Raw genomic sequence first — 16,268 nt, 5'->3', positions numbered from 1 at the left:
ACAAAAGAAAAAAACTGATCATGGGACTGCATCAAAGGCTACTACCAACAAAATGAAAAGGTAAGCCATAGAATGGGACAAAAATATTTGCAAATCATGTATCTGATAAGAGGATAATATCCAGAACATATAAAGACCTCCTACAACTCAACAACAAAGCCACCCAATTAAAAAAATCAGGCAGATATGCCAAATAAACATTTCTCCAAAAGAAATACACAAAGCACAAGAAAAGATGCTCTGCATCACTAAGCATTAGGGAAATGCAAATCAAAATCACAATGAGGTACTGCCACCTCACACCTGTTAAGACGGCTATGATAATAAAACAAAAAAACACCAAGTGCTGGCAATGATGTGGAGAAATCAGAACCCTTGTGCATCGCTGGTGGCAATGTGAAATGCAGCAGCCACTATGGAAAATACTACAGCAGTTTACCTCTAAAAATTAAAAATCAAACTACTATATGATCTAGCAATTTTGTGTCCCCAAAAGAATTGAGAGCAGGGACTCAAACTGGTATTTGTACACCCATGTTCACTGTAGCATTATTTATAATAGCCAGAAAATGAAAATAACCCAAAGTGTCCAATGATGGGTAAACAGATAAACAAAATGCAGGACATATACGTGTGTAAGCGTGGATGTATACAGACATGTAGACACATGTATGAAATGGCATCACCCACTTAACAAGGAAATTCTGGCACATGCTACAACATGGATGAGCCTGGAAGACAATCTGCTAATGAGCCAGTCACAAAAGGACAAATACATATGATCCTATTTATATGAGGACCCAGAAGAGTCAAACTTAGAAAAAGCAATGGTGGCGGCCAAGGGCTGGGGGAAAGGGGACCATGAGGAGTTATTATTTCGTGTGCATGGAATTTCAATTTGGAAAGATGAAAAAAGTTTTGGAGATGCGTGGTGGTGGTGGTCGCACAACATGAATATACTCATGCCACTAAAATACACACTTAAAAGGGGTTAACGTGGTAAACTTTGTGTATTTTACCACAACAAAATTAAAAGTTTGGGGCGGGGGGGGGTGTCCAAAAAGAGGGAAGGAACAGGAAAAAACAAAATAGTATTTAAGTATCACTAACATGTCAGGCACTTTCAAAAATATTAACACAGTTTTCACAAACATATTGCAGATAATAGGCCTTTATAATCCCTACTTTCAAGGGCAACCAAACTTAGTGTTAGAGATCAATTAAAAATTAGCTTGCCCTAAGTCACACAGATAGAAAACGATGAAACTAGGGGAAGAGTGCTCAATTTATAAGGGAAGGATGCAATAACTGGACTCTAGCCTAAAAAAAAGGATACAGGGTTGGGCTAGGGCCAATAACTTTGGGAACGACTTACCTGGAGGGGGTGGACATCAGTGGCCCTTAGCACCAGAGAGGCGGTGCTGAAGCAGATTCCTGGGGTGATGAAGGGGGAGGTAACAGGTCGAGGGTCAAACAGGTTTGGATGATTGCAGACTTTTCGCAGCTGCATCAAAATGTTGATGACACTCATGAAATGGCCTGTGGCTAGTGTCTCCTTAGTTCTGGGAGAGAGGAAAAATAAATGGGGCATCCTGACAATCACATCTGTTCCAACATAGGGCCGAAGGGCCTACCCTCTGTCCTCCCTTACGTGGTCTGTGCCATGAAGTCATCATAGAGACAGCGCTGACGTTTGGAGAGCCGGCAGCGGATAACATGCTCGTATTTTTTAGGCATCTGCTTCTCAACATCCACCTTAACCCGGCGCAGCAAAAAAGGCCGCAAAACCTAAAAGCAAATAAGCAGGAGGCTAATAGGAGAACGATGGGCACTGAGCCCCAGCCTAGCCCCTCTAGCTGGGTCTTGGCCTAATGACCAGCAGAACCCTAGCTTAGCCCTTCTGTAAATACTCGTAAAGCCATAAAGTATGCCAGGAATCAATCACACACAGAGGAGTCAAATGTAAGCTCTCCTCTCAGGACTTTACGGTCTGTTGAAGGAGATCTATATAAAGATGATAATACCACTCCTTAAGAAATGCTTAAAAAAAAAAAAAAGAGAGAGAGAGAAAGACACCGAGGGCAGAGTAACTATGCAGAAGGGATGGCTTAAATTACATTTCAAAAAGGAACTGTAAATTTATAATATTATGAAAGTAAATCCAGGAAAGAAGCTGAGAACAAAAATTGTGGCAGTGACAGCAGAAAAAACAAAAGGCGAATCTGAAATCCAAAGAGGTAAAATCTGATAGGATAGTCTTTAAATAGACATGGAAGAAACGAAAAATATAAATATAATGAAGAAAAGAGACAGAGCTAAAAAAGCTTCTGGTTTCTAGTTTGATTTACCGAAGTGACAGTGTGAACAAAACGGAGTAGAAACAGTAGGCTATAAAATTTGAGATGTTTGGCTTAAATACAGTGTATTCAAGACTCAAATTCAGTAACTCTGAATTAAAGATACCAAGTCAGAAATTTAAATACAGATTGGTTGGGAGAGTAAAAATACAAATCAGAAAGTCTTTAAAGCCTTAAGACATATAAACTGAGACAAAAGAGTTGTCTCACCAGAATGCTGAGAGATGTTACTTAGAAGCTGGACAAAGCAGTAGAGCATCCGACTCTTGATTTTGGCTTGGGTCATGATCTCAGCTTTGTGGGATGGAGCCCCACATCATGCTCTGCACTCACTGTGGAGTCTGCTTGTCCCTCTCCCTCTGCTCCTCCCCCTCCCCTTCTCTAAAATAAATAAAATCTTTAAATTAAAAAAAAAAAAAAAAAAAGCTGGACAAAAGGAGCCAGAGAAAACAAAAGGAAAAAAAAAAAAAAAAAAAAAGAAAGAGAGAGAGAGAGAGAGAGAGAAGGGGGGAAAAAAAAAAACCCATAGAAAAAGAGAAAGAACCCAAAAGTTGAGGAAAGCCTGGTAAGAAGAAATCTAAGCAAGGACCAATCAGCAGTACCATTCTACTCAGAGAATAAAGACAAGTGTCACTAGTTGGGGTGGGGGTGGGGACAAGTAAAATGATGACTAAGATGAGGTCACTCAATTTGGCAATGGGTCAGTCACCAGAACACTGCCACCTGACAACTGAGCAAATTCAGCCCAGCATTGATTTCCCTCTCCCTAAAGGTCTTCCAGGTACTACCCTTAGTTTGCCACTCCCAAGACCCTGCCAAACTGTTTCAGGCCCTACCTTGTGCAGGCGTTTGACCAGACCTTCATTGTACTCTTGGCTGCCCTCAATCATGCCAGTTAGGGGGTTAGAGAACCATTCTTTAAACTCGCGATGAGACTGGAAGACATGGGGCATCAGAAAGTGCATCAAGGACCACAGCTCCATGAGGCTGTTCTGCAATGGAGTTCCTGTGAGGAGCAGGCGTCTCTGGCTGCAAAGAAACACAGGGAATTGGAAGGATGATCAGCAGGGTCCCAACCTTCTGAGCATCCCACTCTTCAAGTCAAGTCAACCCTCTTCCAAATGCCCATTTGCATCCCCACCTGTTGAAGTTGAGCAGGGACTGCCAGCGCTGGGACTTGAAGTTCTTGATGTTCTGAGCCTCATCCAGAATGAGATAACGCCAGTTCTTGCGACGGAAGGCCTGGTGGTCCTGCAGCACCAGCTTGTAAGACGTGATACACACGTGGAAGGCATTGGGCTTGGTCCAGCCCTGAGGAATCAGGAGAAAGCAGCAGATGGTGGGGTGAAAAGAAAAGAAAGGATAAAGAAAAGGTATGCTAAGGTCCTCAAAGGACATAAGTCAGGTCTGGAGAAAACAGCCAAGTCCCAGAAGAAGAAGGCAGCAACAGAAAGGGGAGGAAAAGGAACTTCTTTGAGAAAAGGGCCTAAGAGTAAAAGAGGCATCATTGTGGGGCAAAGGAGGCGCGGGAGTGATCAATCACACAGAGAGCGAACCTGCCGCTTGAGCTTCCTCTCTTTCTGGGCTCCATAGTAAGTGAGGATTTTAAAGCTGGGACACCACCGCTTCAGCTCCATCTCCCAGTTCAGCATCACACTGGTGGGGACAATGATCAAATGGGGACCCCAGTTACCTGTTTAGCAAAAGAATGAGACGTGTACAGCATGATGACTATAGTTAATAATACTGGACTGCATATTCAAAAGCCATTAAAGGAGATGTTAAAAATTCTCAGTACAATAGAAAAAAAGTTTTTCCAACTGTGTGGTAGTGTACGTTAATTAAACCTGCTGTGCTAATCATTTCGCAACACATACTAGTATCAGAACGTCATACTAGACACCTAAAAGTCGTATAATGTTATATACCAACTATATCTCAACTTAAACAAAATAGAAAGATTTTAAGCAGAATTAAAAAGAGAGATAGTAAGGAAATACAAACTTTAGGGCTCTGTTCTGGTTCCTCAGGTATAACCTTGATCACTCTACCTAATGGCCTCTCCTAAGAATCCTACGCTGGCATCTCCAGTTACTGACCAAAGTCAATAAAGCTACCAAGACAGCACAAAACAGGGAGTGGTTCACCATCCTGCGGTTAGTCCCCATTAAACAGTCTTTGCAGGGGACTGGCCAAGGAGACCCAAATGGGAGGGCCCTGCCTCGTTACCTTTTTCACAGGCCAAGTGAGCAAGCAGGGAGATGGTCTGGATTGTCTTGCCTAGCCCCATTTCATCAGCAAGAATACCATTAAGTTTCTTCTCATACATAGTAACCAGCCAGTCCAGCCCAATGTGTTGGTACTCCCGGAGCTGGCCCCGCAGGAGCAGGGGGATGGGCGTCTTCACCTGGTAGGGAAAAAGAGAGGTAGCACAGTAGAAATGAGGCACGAGTCACTGGGAAACAGAAAAGTCAAGATATGAGAAAGTAGAAGCTGGGCTTTGGGTTTACCTGCGTGGTGGCCAAGGTATAACCCTTGGGCTGAAGACTTTCAGCTGCTGCAGCGATGTCAGTAATTTCCTTCTTAGGGCCTAGAGTAGTGGCAGGTCCTGGGGTGGGAGGTCCGCTCCCCCCATCTGCCTCACTCTGCTCCTCATCCCTGGCAAGCAAGTACTCCACCCCAAAGTCGTCATCATCTTCCTCCTCCTCCTCCTCCTCCTCCTCCTCTGCCTGGCTCTGTGATGGAGACTCCTCAGACTCGTCAGACTCAGATTCCTCTGATTCGGAACTGCCGCTCGTTTCTTCCTCCTCTGAATGCTCATCTTCCTCTTCCTCGCTCTGCTCCTCAGCAGATTCTAAAGCACAAGACCAAGGCTTAGTGCTCACCATACCTACTCCTCTAGTATCTCCCCTCCAGGGTGCCTGTGGCCCACACAGTCACCTGACTGACTGCTACTATCCTCTTGAGGAGCCTCTTCGGCTTCTGTGGCCCCCTCTGGTTCACAGTCAGAGCTGTTAGCCTCAACCTCATCTTCGTCTTCCTCTTCACTACTCCCAGAGCCTGGGACAGAGGCGTCAGAAGCATAAGCTCCTGCGTACTGCTGCAATAGCTCCTCCATTGAGAGCTCACCTGGAAAAGAAACAACAGCTAAGCTTCCGGGTGCTTTGAGGGAAAAGGGGTAAAGACAAAAGAGAGGTCTGAGTGGTGCCCATTCATTTTATCTGGGTTTCTACACACACTACTGGGCTCAGGTCTGAAGGGAGACAGAAGAGTGTGCTTTCAGCACCAGCTACAAAGCCAAGCCCCACAACCTGGGCTAGAACTATAGATGCTGCTGCCTTCCACTGGGAAGGACAGCATCAAACTAAACCTCTCTTTAAGGTTCAGGTCAAATGTGGCCAACATGCTCTTACATTAGCTCCACTAAGTGGTCATGTCACTTTGTTCAAACTTCCATCATAACTGGTCGTCATACTCTATTTATAATTATTTGTTTACATCTCTCTGTCATTAGACCTGTAGTTCCTCCAAGGGGGATAAAAAGTGTCTTTCTTATTCATCTCTTTATCCCTCGCATCCTACACAGAAGAGACACCAAGCGGATGCTCATGAAACGTCTGGTGAATGTCACCTTCTCGAGCCAACTCGCTCAGCTCCATGGCATGGTCCACATCCCCTTCCAACTGCTCCTCAGCTGCTATGGTATCCTCTTCATCCTCCGCTGAGAGAGAGAATGAACCAAAATCAATGGGAACAGAATCATAGGACCCAGTCCAAGTTGAAGAGAGGAGAAAGCATGAAATGTTAGGTCCAGATAATTCAAAGGGCAAGGGGCAATAAGATAAAGAGAACATGCCTGACCTTCATCCTCATTGGCAGTAAACTCTTCATCATCCTCATCTGGATGCCAAGGCTGTTTGTTGCGCTGTGTGACAGAGGGTGGGGGCTTCACCTGAATGGCAAAGCATGAAAAGGGACAAGACCTAAGGTTAGAACAGCAGGAGAAAGGTGCAATGTTGAATATGACGTCACAGAACAGTCTCTCTGTCCCACTGAGTAACAGCTGCCACTGGCACAGTCCCAGAGCAAGGATGCAATCAAGGGTTTTCTTTCAGCACCAGCTACCAAATCCTGGCCCCACTGTCCAGAGGAGGATCTGTGAAAGTGCTAGATAAGAAACACAGGCCCCCAGCACCAACCCCACACACTCAGACTTATAAGAAAGAGACAGCTTAGGTCCAGAAAGACTTCAGGATTATCATCCTAGCTCCAAACCTACAAACCAATAGGGAGTATTAGGACCATTTCACAAAAGTGGCAAGAACTAGATTAAGTATTTTTTTTCAAGGTCACATAACAGTTGTAGAGTACAGTACTCTTCCACTACAGCATTGGAAACTTCCCATCTCAGAATGCAACTTGCCCCAAACCCGGATTCTTCCCTATCCATCCCTCAATGAGAGCCAAATGCCCTTAACCAGGGAGAACTCCTAAAAACCACAACGACTTTATAAACCAGAACTCAGTCCTTGAACCTCTAGCTCTGCTCCCACTGAGTCCTCCCTCTACCCATTCTCCCCATACCTGTAACACCCGAGAGGGCTCTTCTTCACCACCTTCTTCAGGCCCATCGCGGGTGTCACTGTCACGAGATGAGGGGGTTCTTGAGGGGCTGGAAGGCCCTCCTAGCAGCTGAGGGGGTAGGGAACGGAGCAGCTCTTCCAATGGTAATTCTCCCTCACGTCGAAGCAGCTCAATCTCACGCCTCTGGGTCTCTGCATCATTGCCTTCCTGTTGTTCTTCAACCTCAATCGTCTCCTCATCATCCTCTTCCTCCTCCTCTTGGGGTTGGAAGTCCCCATCTATAGCAGGAGAACAAGGTCACAAAGTCCACGGGGCCCTGCAAGCCACAGGGTGGGTTTTCAGCTCTGGAAAGGGTACATGAGGAAGAGTAACAGAGCCAAAGAGGACACACACCTTCATCATCCAGCCGGGAAACCGGGGGTGGAGGACTAGAGGCAGCTGAGGAAGAGCCAAGGCAAGGGGAAGAGCCAGCTTTGCTGGATGCTAGTGGCTGGTTGAGGCTCTGAGATAAAAGGTCTGAGTACTTTTCAGTTTGCCCCACAATGAAGTCCAGGTGCAGATCCAGAGCTTTTTTACGTTTTTCCTCAAGCCGGGACTGTTGCTTGAATTGCACCACCTGCCACAGCATGAAATGGACAGGTCACTAATAGAATCTTTTATTCATGTAATCTTTAACCCAACATTTAGGGAAACTTCCTCTGTGCTAGTCTTTGGACTTGCTTTTCAAGAGGGAAAAACCAAATGTCCTTGAAAGTGCTTCTGATGAAAACAAAACAAAACAAAAAAGTGCTTTTGAAAAAATCAAAAAGGAAGCACAGGAAAGAGAAAAGCCAATTTAGCTTCAGGCAGCAGAGAAAGATTTACAAATGTATCTGGGGCTGAATCTTAAAAACTAAGTAGGGGTTCCCTAAGTGTGCATGAGAAGAAAGGCATTCCTGGCAGCAGAAAGAACATGGGTAAGTTACCAGGGATGTGCAAAAAAAGAATATTTGAAGTAGAAAAGAAAAGGAACTGGCAGGAGACAAGACTGAATATACAGACAGAAACCAGGCAGTACTTGAGAAACAAAACTTCGTATGTGAGAACAATTTGATTACTGAGAACTTCAATGATGTTTAAACAGGTAAATGGCATTAAGAGGCTTTAGGAAAAGCATGCTGAATGCCCTGCAGATGGACAAATGGCCTAGAGGGATCCAGGAATCTTATTAACAATCCCCAAAAGCAGGACCATATTTTTCCACATTATTTCTTTCTTCCTCACAGCACTCAATACTAGAGCGATCCAATGCGCAACAGAAATGTCACCAGAGTTGCCTGAAGTTAGAATATTCACTCTCTCAAGAAGTTTTTTTTTTTTTTTTTAAAGATTTTTCTTTATTTATTCAACAGAGAGAGATCACAAGTAGGCAGAGAGGCAGACAGAGAGAGAGATGGGGAAGCAGGCTCCCCGCTGTGCAGAGAGCCTGATGCGGGGTTCGATCCCAGGATCCCGAGATCATGACTCGAGCTGAAGGCAGAGGCTTAACCCACTGAGCCACCCAGGCGCCCCTCTCTCAGGAAGTTTTGATCATTCCTGCTACCATGCTACCACTAAGCAAACCTCCGGCATTTCCCTTTCCTAATCCCTGTTGCCTACCTTCTCCACATTGCTCCAGAACTGCCTGACATCCTTAGCCATGGTGGAGGCAATTCGGCGTAGCTTGGCTTGCTCTTCTCTCCGAGCTCGTTCCTCTTTCTGCCGTTGCTCCTCGTGGTGCCGGATGACCATGCGCACAACCTGTGGGAATAAGGAACCAGAGTGAAAACACTCCAAGGCCAGTCTCCTATTCCCTCCTCAAACCAACAGCAATGAGAATAATCAAGGCCAAGAAATCTGGGAAGTCAGAGCCTGCCTCCTGAAACTATGGGCATTAATAAGCACCCTATACTGTTTATTCTGTTTGGTTCCCTTCAAACCAACCCACTTATCAAGGAAAAGGAAATCTGGAAAAGAAATGATGGAAGGTACGCCCAGCTGATGACCTACCTTACGGGCCACACCCCGTTTCCAACGACGCTCCTGAGCAAAGTCAGCAGAGAGCCACTGCATCTCCTCACAAAGATAGTCCCAGTGCCCTTTGGGGCGGGGAGGCTCAGGCACCTTAGGCAGCCTCTTCAATGACCAGAAACCCTCCTTCCGCAGCTCAGCAATCCGAGTCTCAATCTCAGCCTCCTAACAAGGAAGAGCTAGGTCAGTCAAGTTACTGCACACACATGCTACCTCATGAAGACAACTGAATTCCTGGGCACTGATTAAATATAGGCACTGTCTGGACTGAATGTTTTATGTGTCTTAAAGTCCGCATACCAATCCTGCAAGTAACTAGGTATTATAACTTTTTCAAGTGAGAGGGAGAAAAAGATGAGTTTAGATTAAGTGATTTACTTGAGATCACACAACCAGGAAGTGGTAAGAGCTGGGAATTAAAAATAGGTCTAATGACTCCAGACACAGATTTCATGTTCTTTCCATTATTTCACTCAATCTCCATGCCCCACGAACATAGGAAAGACTGAGGAAAACAGATTTCAAGGGAAGCCTCCAGGGAAGCAGGGGGTGTACCCTCCCTTATAGATTGGATACAAAGGATCTTCATCGCTGTCGAATTCCACTTAAGAGTAGGTTCATGCTTAGATATATAAAGCCCAACATATACAATCTGACTTGTTTTTATAAAAATATACATTTTGGTGAAAATACTGAAAAATTATACGTAGAAGATTAAACAATAGTATGATAAAAAGATAACATGTTTCTACAATGGTTAAATTTCACACGCAAAAAAGTGAAAGCATTTGAAATCTACAAAAGTGACTTAAAAACTCAAGACAACTGGGAGCCCTAGTGGCTCAGTCAGTTGAGCACTGGACTATTGATTTCAGCTCAGGTCATGATCTCAGGCTTGTAGGATCCAGCAACCTTGTCAGACTCCCCTCTCAGCTTTTCTCCCTGTCCCTATCCTTCTGCCTCCCCCTGAACAACTTACTCTCTAAAATAAAGAAATAAATCTTTAAAAACAAACTCAAGACAACTGCTTTCATTATTCTTGTCTTCTCCTGACAAAAACTAAATCATAGGAAATAACAGCCAGAGAGGACAGAGAACAAATGGCCTGATGGTAAAGAAAAAAATCAAGAAAGACAAGGGTATTATTAGACCATAGCTCTTGTATTTAAGCATGCATCAGAATCACGTGGAGTGCTTTTTAAGACAGACTGCTGGGCCCCCACCCTCGAGCTTTAAATGGATAGATGTAAGAGGAGTACCAACAAACTTGAATTTCTAACAAATCTGTCAGGTGATGCCAATGCCGCTGGTCTAGGGACCACACTTACCACTGGGTGAAGCAGCAGAGGCTAGAGAATAGAAATGAGCAGTAGAAACCAGTAAATCTTAAGAACCTCACAGTTTAAAAAGCATTCCAGGTCTATTCTCTCCTTTAACTTAGAGCTCACAACAGTTTATAGACTACTACACCACCTCTAACTTACAGAAAAGGAGGTTCAGAGACCAAGCAACTTGCTCAAGATTTGCAATTTAAGGCAGAGCCCATACTCTAAATCCACAAGGAAAGAAATGTAAAATGTTCATGGGACATAGAAATTGAGGAAAGAAGAATCCTCATGGGCCTTCCCAATACGTACATGCTTGGCCTGCTCTGCAATCTCAGCATGGCTCTTCTCCCACTTTGGGCCCTTGTTAGCCAGGTCAGCAGCCTGGGGTAAGTTGAGCCCCTCCAGGGGCACTGTGGCACCATCTGGGGGTCCTGGAGGTCCATCCAGAGAGGAATCTTGAGCTATATGCTGGGGGGAGATGCCGCCTGCCCCACTAGAGGCTGGGGAACTGGATGAGGCAGGGGACACAGGATTGCTGCCTGTCATGCCGTCCGACACCATCTAAAAATAAACAGAAAATGATAGATAAAATGAATGCTTAGCAAGATATTGGAAGTTCTCATCATTCTATCTTACAAGAAAAAACTCGAGTAAATAACCAACCTCGTTTTTATCAACATAAATATACAAAATAATGTTTTGGTAAGGTGTTCAAGATAGCAGACCCAAGTTTATAGATGCCTGGCATACAAAAGGAGTTATAGCCAGACATTTACAATTCCCAAATTCAAGAATAATACCATAGTATATAATTTCAAACTCTAATGATCCTTTCAGAACCTAAAGAATTTCATTCACATACACAACTCCCTATTTTTTCTTCCTTTACACAGAATGGCAGATTCACCTATTAGAATAAATCTGAGTTACCACCAAATTCAAAAAGCAACAATGACCACCTCCAAGATTACTTAAACTTCTTTATGTTCTTCATCAATCTTGGTAGTTTCCTTTACTAGGAAGGTGGAAGGGAAGGCGAGGGGGGCTGGTCACTGCTCTCAAACACTCACCTACTACTTCATAAAGTAGTGCACAAAAAATAGTAAGTAGAGAACAAAGTCTCACTTAAATGTGGATGTGAGCAAACAAATCACTCCAGCACACTAGCCTAACAAGTGTGCCACTGAAATTCCTACCTCAGTTAAATGACAAAAGACTGTGTATCACAAAATTCCCCAGCTGCTCAGGAAAATTTTAAGTATCAAATCCATACCCATCAAAAGCCTACTCTATGCAAACCTATGTATGTCTACTCTCAAAAGCCACATTTTTCCTACTCTTACATTTCCTTAGTATGAGAAAAGTATAAACACTACACACCATCCATAATACTTATGTTTTTCCAGTTCCTAAGGAAACTGAGCTATTCTCAAAGCTCAGTCTTAGGAAGCATGTTGTCCCAACCTCCATTTCAAACCTGGCCTAATTCTACCCTTTTCAGGTAACAATGAGTTTCTTCACTCTTAGCAATCAATATCATATTATTGTCAAAAAGTGTGTGAATATCTAATCACATTGATGGTGAACCTGAGCACCAAAAATTTTCCATATACAGATAGCTAGGATCATGGAAATGTGGCTAAAACTTGCCACATTTCTTCTGCCTCAGATCCAACAGCCCACAAAGCAGAACCAGAGAAGGAACCCTCCCCACGTTCAAACCTGTGTCTGCAGGATTGGGAGCTGAGGGTGAGCAGGGGAGGGGCTGCTCTGCATGGTCCCACTCCCAGGCTCCTCTTTGGACGCCTGAAGAATGACTGGGTCGTTATCACCACTGCTGCTGGCCGAGGGGCTGGCGTCCGGCTGCAGGGCATGCTGGGAGCTGGCCTCATTCTGGGCCACCGGCCACCGGGACCCGCCTTCCAGGGCCCGGGGCCCACTAGGGCGTCCCAGCCTCCGCTCAGGTCCACCGGCCTCTGGAGCACCTAAAATAGGGCAAAAAGAGTAAAAATGGGATTTAAAAACATTAACGAATCTTAAAAAAACAAACACAAACAAAAACCAAGAACAACGTTAAAGAATAAAGATAATGGGGGCGCCTGGGTGGCTCAGTGGGTTAAGCCTCTGCCTTCAAGCCAGGTCATGATCTCAGGGTTCTGGATTCCAGCCCCACATTGGGCTCTCTGCTCAGCAGGGAGCCTGCTTCCCCCTCTCTCTCTGCCTGCTGCTCTGCCTACTTGTGATCTCTCTCCCTGTCAAATAAATAAGTATCTTTTGAAAAAAAGAAGAAGAATAAAGATAATGAACAATGATTATAGCCTATGTTTCCCGAGCTTCCACTACGTGTCATACTTTACTAAGCACCAACTTGATATGTTCTATAATCCTCACACCTACCTTGCAAGCCAGGTACCTTTCACACCTTGGTAAAAGTTTAGTTCCTTCTATGTACTAAAGATAGAGACACAGAGAGAATATCCCTGACCTCAATGAAGCATGCATTCTAATGCTTTCCCTATTTTAAGTTAGGAAGTCATCACACACAGAGACATAAATGGAATTGACAGGAAGACTGAAACTGAGGTAGTTTCATGCCAAAACCATGGAGAATGTGCTACTCGCCTTGGGAAAACAAGGATGATCAGACCTTTCTCTAACCACATGTCCAGTTTGTTCTTGTACCACTATCATCAAACCGAAAACACTGACATAATTTTTCTCATTAATTATCTCAAACATCTCTCCCATTAGCATCAGTACAGAAAACGGTATCTGAACCCTCACCTGTGTGAGCTGAGACCACACCCCCTGTGAAAGTCTGTACTTCCACGGTGCCGCCGTACTGAGGGGAATCACGCCTGAAACAAACAGAAAGGATGGAAAACAACAGTGAGTAACCAATCCACATTTACCAACATCTATCAAAGCCTTTTTTCCAACAACTTCTGAGGTTTTTAAATATACCCAAATCAAAGGCTGAAAAGAGAGTTACAATAGTAAGAAAAGCTCACATTTCAGAAAAATAAAAGCAAATCATGTTTTGTGAAAAAGGAATTCCCTAAAGACCAAAGATTCTGGCTGGAAGAGAAGCCCTGAAGTGAAGCAAAAAAAAAAAGTTTAAAAAGCTTAAGTGCAAAAGGCTCCAACCACTGAATGGAGAGCATATAACAAAGTAAAAAGAGCTGTCACATCCAGAAGCTCAGAAAGATGTTGGCTCTCCTCTGCAGTGAGTGTTGAACAGAATCACAGGAGAATCCACCGTTCCTCAGGACAGGGCCCTGTAACTCCTCTACCTGCAGCATGAGACACTTCCCCAAACACAAGAACTGCAGCAGGAAACTGGAGAAGTCAGAAGCGAGGAAGACCGCTCGGCAAAGAACCATGCCCCGGAAACAGGTGGGGTAAACCCACCGAAGGCCCGGAAGTGTTTCCCCAGTGTTTAAGGAAATTCCTTCACCAGAGTGCAGCCTTTGATTCACTCCTTCCTCCACAACAGATTCGCAGGACCCGAGCTAACCAGAATCCAAGACGCCTGAACTCTTGACCCCCGGCTTCACTGCTCTCTCCCAACTCCTTCCAACAGACTGACCCGGCGTGACCCCTGACCTCTGCCCCCAGTTGCCACTAACCCTAAGATAGCCCCGCCCCCTCCTAGACTCCCACCCCACCCAACGTGCGCGACAGACTGGGGGAGGGGCCCGCGCGTGCGCGCCTGGAGGTGGAGAGAGCCGGCTGCGCGCACCGCCCGGGGGCTCCCGCCAGAGCCCAAACCCACGCACACAAGGGTCGCAGGCTGGAAAGTCTCTCATCCCTACCCGTCAGGGAGCCCCCCACCACCTGACCGCGAAGGGCTGACATAAGGGAGGGTTCGTGCCGCCAGGTCCTGGTTACTGACTGGATATGGTGGGCGCGCGCCCCGACTCCTCGTCCCACGCCCCCCTTCCTCTTCCCGCGCGCCCCTGGGGGGGGGCTGGGGTTGGTGGGCGGGCAGGAGCGCACCTGGGTCCGTCCTCTCAGGGCTCGCTCGCTCGCTCAGGCACGCGTGCGCAGACGGGCGGGAGGGGAGAGGAGATGCGCCCGGGCCCTGTGCTGGCCGGCCTGGCCCCCCTCAGCCTGTCTCTATGGGCGCGCGCCGACAGCCTCGCGCACCGGCCCCGGGGCCCCGGCCGAAGGTGCGCGCGCAGCACCCCGGGAAGGTGGGAGGAGAGGCGGTGGCGGAAAGATGCGCGCGCAGTCACCCGTCAGGGGAGGGGGAACTGTGGAGCGTCCGCCATCTTGTCTCCCTCTCCTTACCTGCGTCCTCGGGGGCGTGCGCTCCACCCCCCCTCCCGCCGAGGAGGGGGGAGGGCACCCTCTTGGCTGCCGCTTTCGCGGCCTTTAAATTCCCCTGGGGCCCGCGGCTACTTTCACCGCCTTGCTTCCACTGCCTCCTCTCGCGGCACAGAGATGCGGGCGGTGGGTGGGAAAAATGGAAGACGCTACTCTCAGCGAACCGCCGCCGCCGCTTCTGAGGCCCCACCAAAATGGCCGCCGCCGTCTCGGCCGCCACCACCACCACCAACACCACCACCACAGCTCACTATCGCTACCGCCGGCGCGGCCCGTCCTCTCGCGAGAGACAGTAACTGGAGGTTGGGGGAACGGGGAGGCTCGCGTGCTAGCGTAGGGCGCTGCCTGAAGCGCAAAGCAGGCTGGGTGATGTAGTCGTCCTGGAGACTCCGCGCTTGCCCCGCGGCAAAGCGTCTTTATCCTCCACCAGAGAAAGTCCCAGTGAAGCTGCATTGCGGCTGCCAATTCGGACCACTCCCCCGTTTTTTAATAGATCACCCAGAGAGCTGAAGCTGTTTGTCAGCAAGTTAGTAGTAGGGCCTGGGCCTCTGGATTCCCCACGGCAGTCCACTTTAACAGAGAACGGCTTCGTTTTACGCAAGGGTGTTATTCCCGGTAGCTCCTAATCACCTCCATGCCATTTGTTGGCCAACTTTCTAGGTTAAGAACTCCTTGGAGATGCCCTCACCCCAGAATAGAATAACAACAGTTACCTTCTACTGAGACCACTTTGTGCACTGATTCTCTCTTTTAATCCCAACAAACTCCATTTTACAAATGAACTGAAGCTCATAGATTAACCAGTGACAGAGCCCAAAGCCAGGATTCATAGCCAAGCAGTCTAAATCACAAGGATCCACATACAAAATTTACCGATTAAAGCCCACCTTGGGAGCCAGATTAGGGAGCCCTGATGAAGTTCTCGTTCAAAAACTCTTCACTCAGTTTAGTTCTTACCTATTTTACTCAGAGTTGATCCTTCTCTCTGTGTCACTTACTTGAAGATCTGTTTTTCTTACAGGAAAGATCAGGGGTTGAAAACTGAAAAACGTATGCCCGTGAAGCTAGCATAACATTGTATGCTAATTATACATCAATAAGAAAATAAATGTGAAAAAAAGATAGAAAGCTAAAATACCTAAAAGAGCCACGAAAGTAATATAAGTGAAGAAGGTCAGGTGAGGAATGTGAGGGACTGGAGACTATATGCTCTGTTTCGCAAGAATAGCCACTATTCAAACCACTATTTTCCAGTGGTCACCCAGCAGGCCAAAATACATCTAAGGGTCAAATTCAGCCACAGGTTGCCCATTTGCTACCTCTGGCCTATGCTGGAGCCTCAAGGCATAAAGAAGGACCCAGGACAGATTATTTGACTGATTGAAAAAGTGGATGAATGTCCATCCATTTAGGCCCAGGTCAGTGTGTTTTGTTTTGTTTTGTTTTTTCCATACCAAGCTTACATATTTCTGAGACCCCATCATAGAACCACACTGAGCTCCCAAGAGATCTCACATTTCTTGGCCTTCTCATAAACCATTTCATCCTTTTTCAGCTATTCTTCCTTCAAAATTCAGCTCAAGGGTGACAACCCCCAGTTGATCCCATTTGACCACACCTA

The 16,268-nt window shown here is 46.2% G+C and overlaps 1 protein-coding gene and 1 non-coding gene across 5 annotated transcripts in view; both read right to left on the bottom strand.

Moving 5' to 3' along the window:
- Positions 1-14,964, bottom strand: part of SRCAP (Snf2 related CREBBP activator protein) — a 32,667-nt gene extending 17,703 nt beyond the window's left edge. The window contains exons 1-18 of one of the 4 annotated variants that reach the window (XM_047712905.1): positions 14,612-14,964; positions 13,103-13,176; positions 12,041-12,303; positions 10,628-10,879; positions 8,970-9,155; positions 8,580-8,720; positions 7,335-7,557; positions 6,942-7,219; positions 6,219-6,309; positions 5,989-6,078; positions 5,298-5,486; positions 4,868-5,211; positions 4,587-4,764; positions 3,914-4,050; positions 3,499-3,668; positions 3,194-3,386; positions 1,652-1,788; positions 1,376-1,562 (exon numbers count right to left, since the gene is read on the bottom strand). In XM_047712905.1, the coding sequence (XP_047568861.1) occupies positions 1,376-1,562; positions 1,652-1,788; positions 3,194-3,386; positions 3,499-3,668; positions 3,914-4,050; positions 4,587-4,764; positions 4,868-5,211; positions 5,298-5,486; positions 5,989-6,078; positions 6,219-6,309; positions 6,942-7,219; positions 7,335-7,557; positions 8,580-8,720; positions 8,970-9,155; positions 10,628-10,879; positions 12,041-12,094 (2,850 nt within the window). In that variant the 5' untranslated portion in view covers positions 12,095-12,303; positions 13,103-13,176; positions 14,612-14,964. Of the gene's footprint in view, positions 1-1,375; positions 1,563-1,651; positions 1,789-3,193; positions 3,387-3,498; positions 3,669-3,913; positions 4,051-4,586; positions 4,765-4,867; positions 5,212-5,297; positions 5,487-5,988; positions 6,079-6,218; positions 6,310-6,941; positions 7,220-7,334; positions 7,558-8,579; positions 8,721-8,969; positions 9,156-10,627; positions 10,880-12,040; positions 12,304-13,102; positions 13,177-14,317; positions 14,517-14,611 lie in introns of those variants that run through there. The other 3 variants (XM_047712903.1, XM_047712906.1, XM_047712904.1) reach the window with 3 other exon arrangements.
- On the bottom strand, positions 6,400-6,528 carry LOC125091226 (small nucleolar RNA SNORA30/SNORA37 family). The gene has a single exon (XR_007124623.1). It is a non-coding gene; the product is annotated as a small nucleolar RNA SNORA30/SNORA37 family (small nucleolar RNA).
- Positions 14,965-16,268: the final 1,304 nt, after the last annotated feature.

This window comes from Lutra lutra, chromosome 18 (genome assembly GCF_902655055.1).
Source record: "Lutra lutra chromosome 18, mLutLut1.2, whole genome shotgun sequence".
NCBI classification, from domain to species: Eukaryota; Metazoa; Chordata; class Mammalia; order Carnivora; family Mustelidae; genus Lutra; species Lutra lutra.
This window is presented reverse-complemented; position numbering and strand designations above follow the sequence as displayed.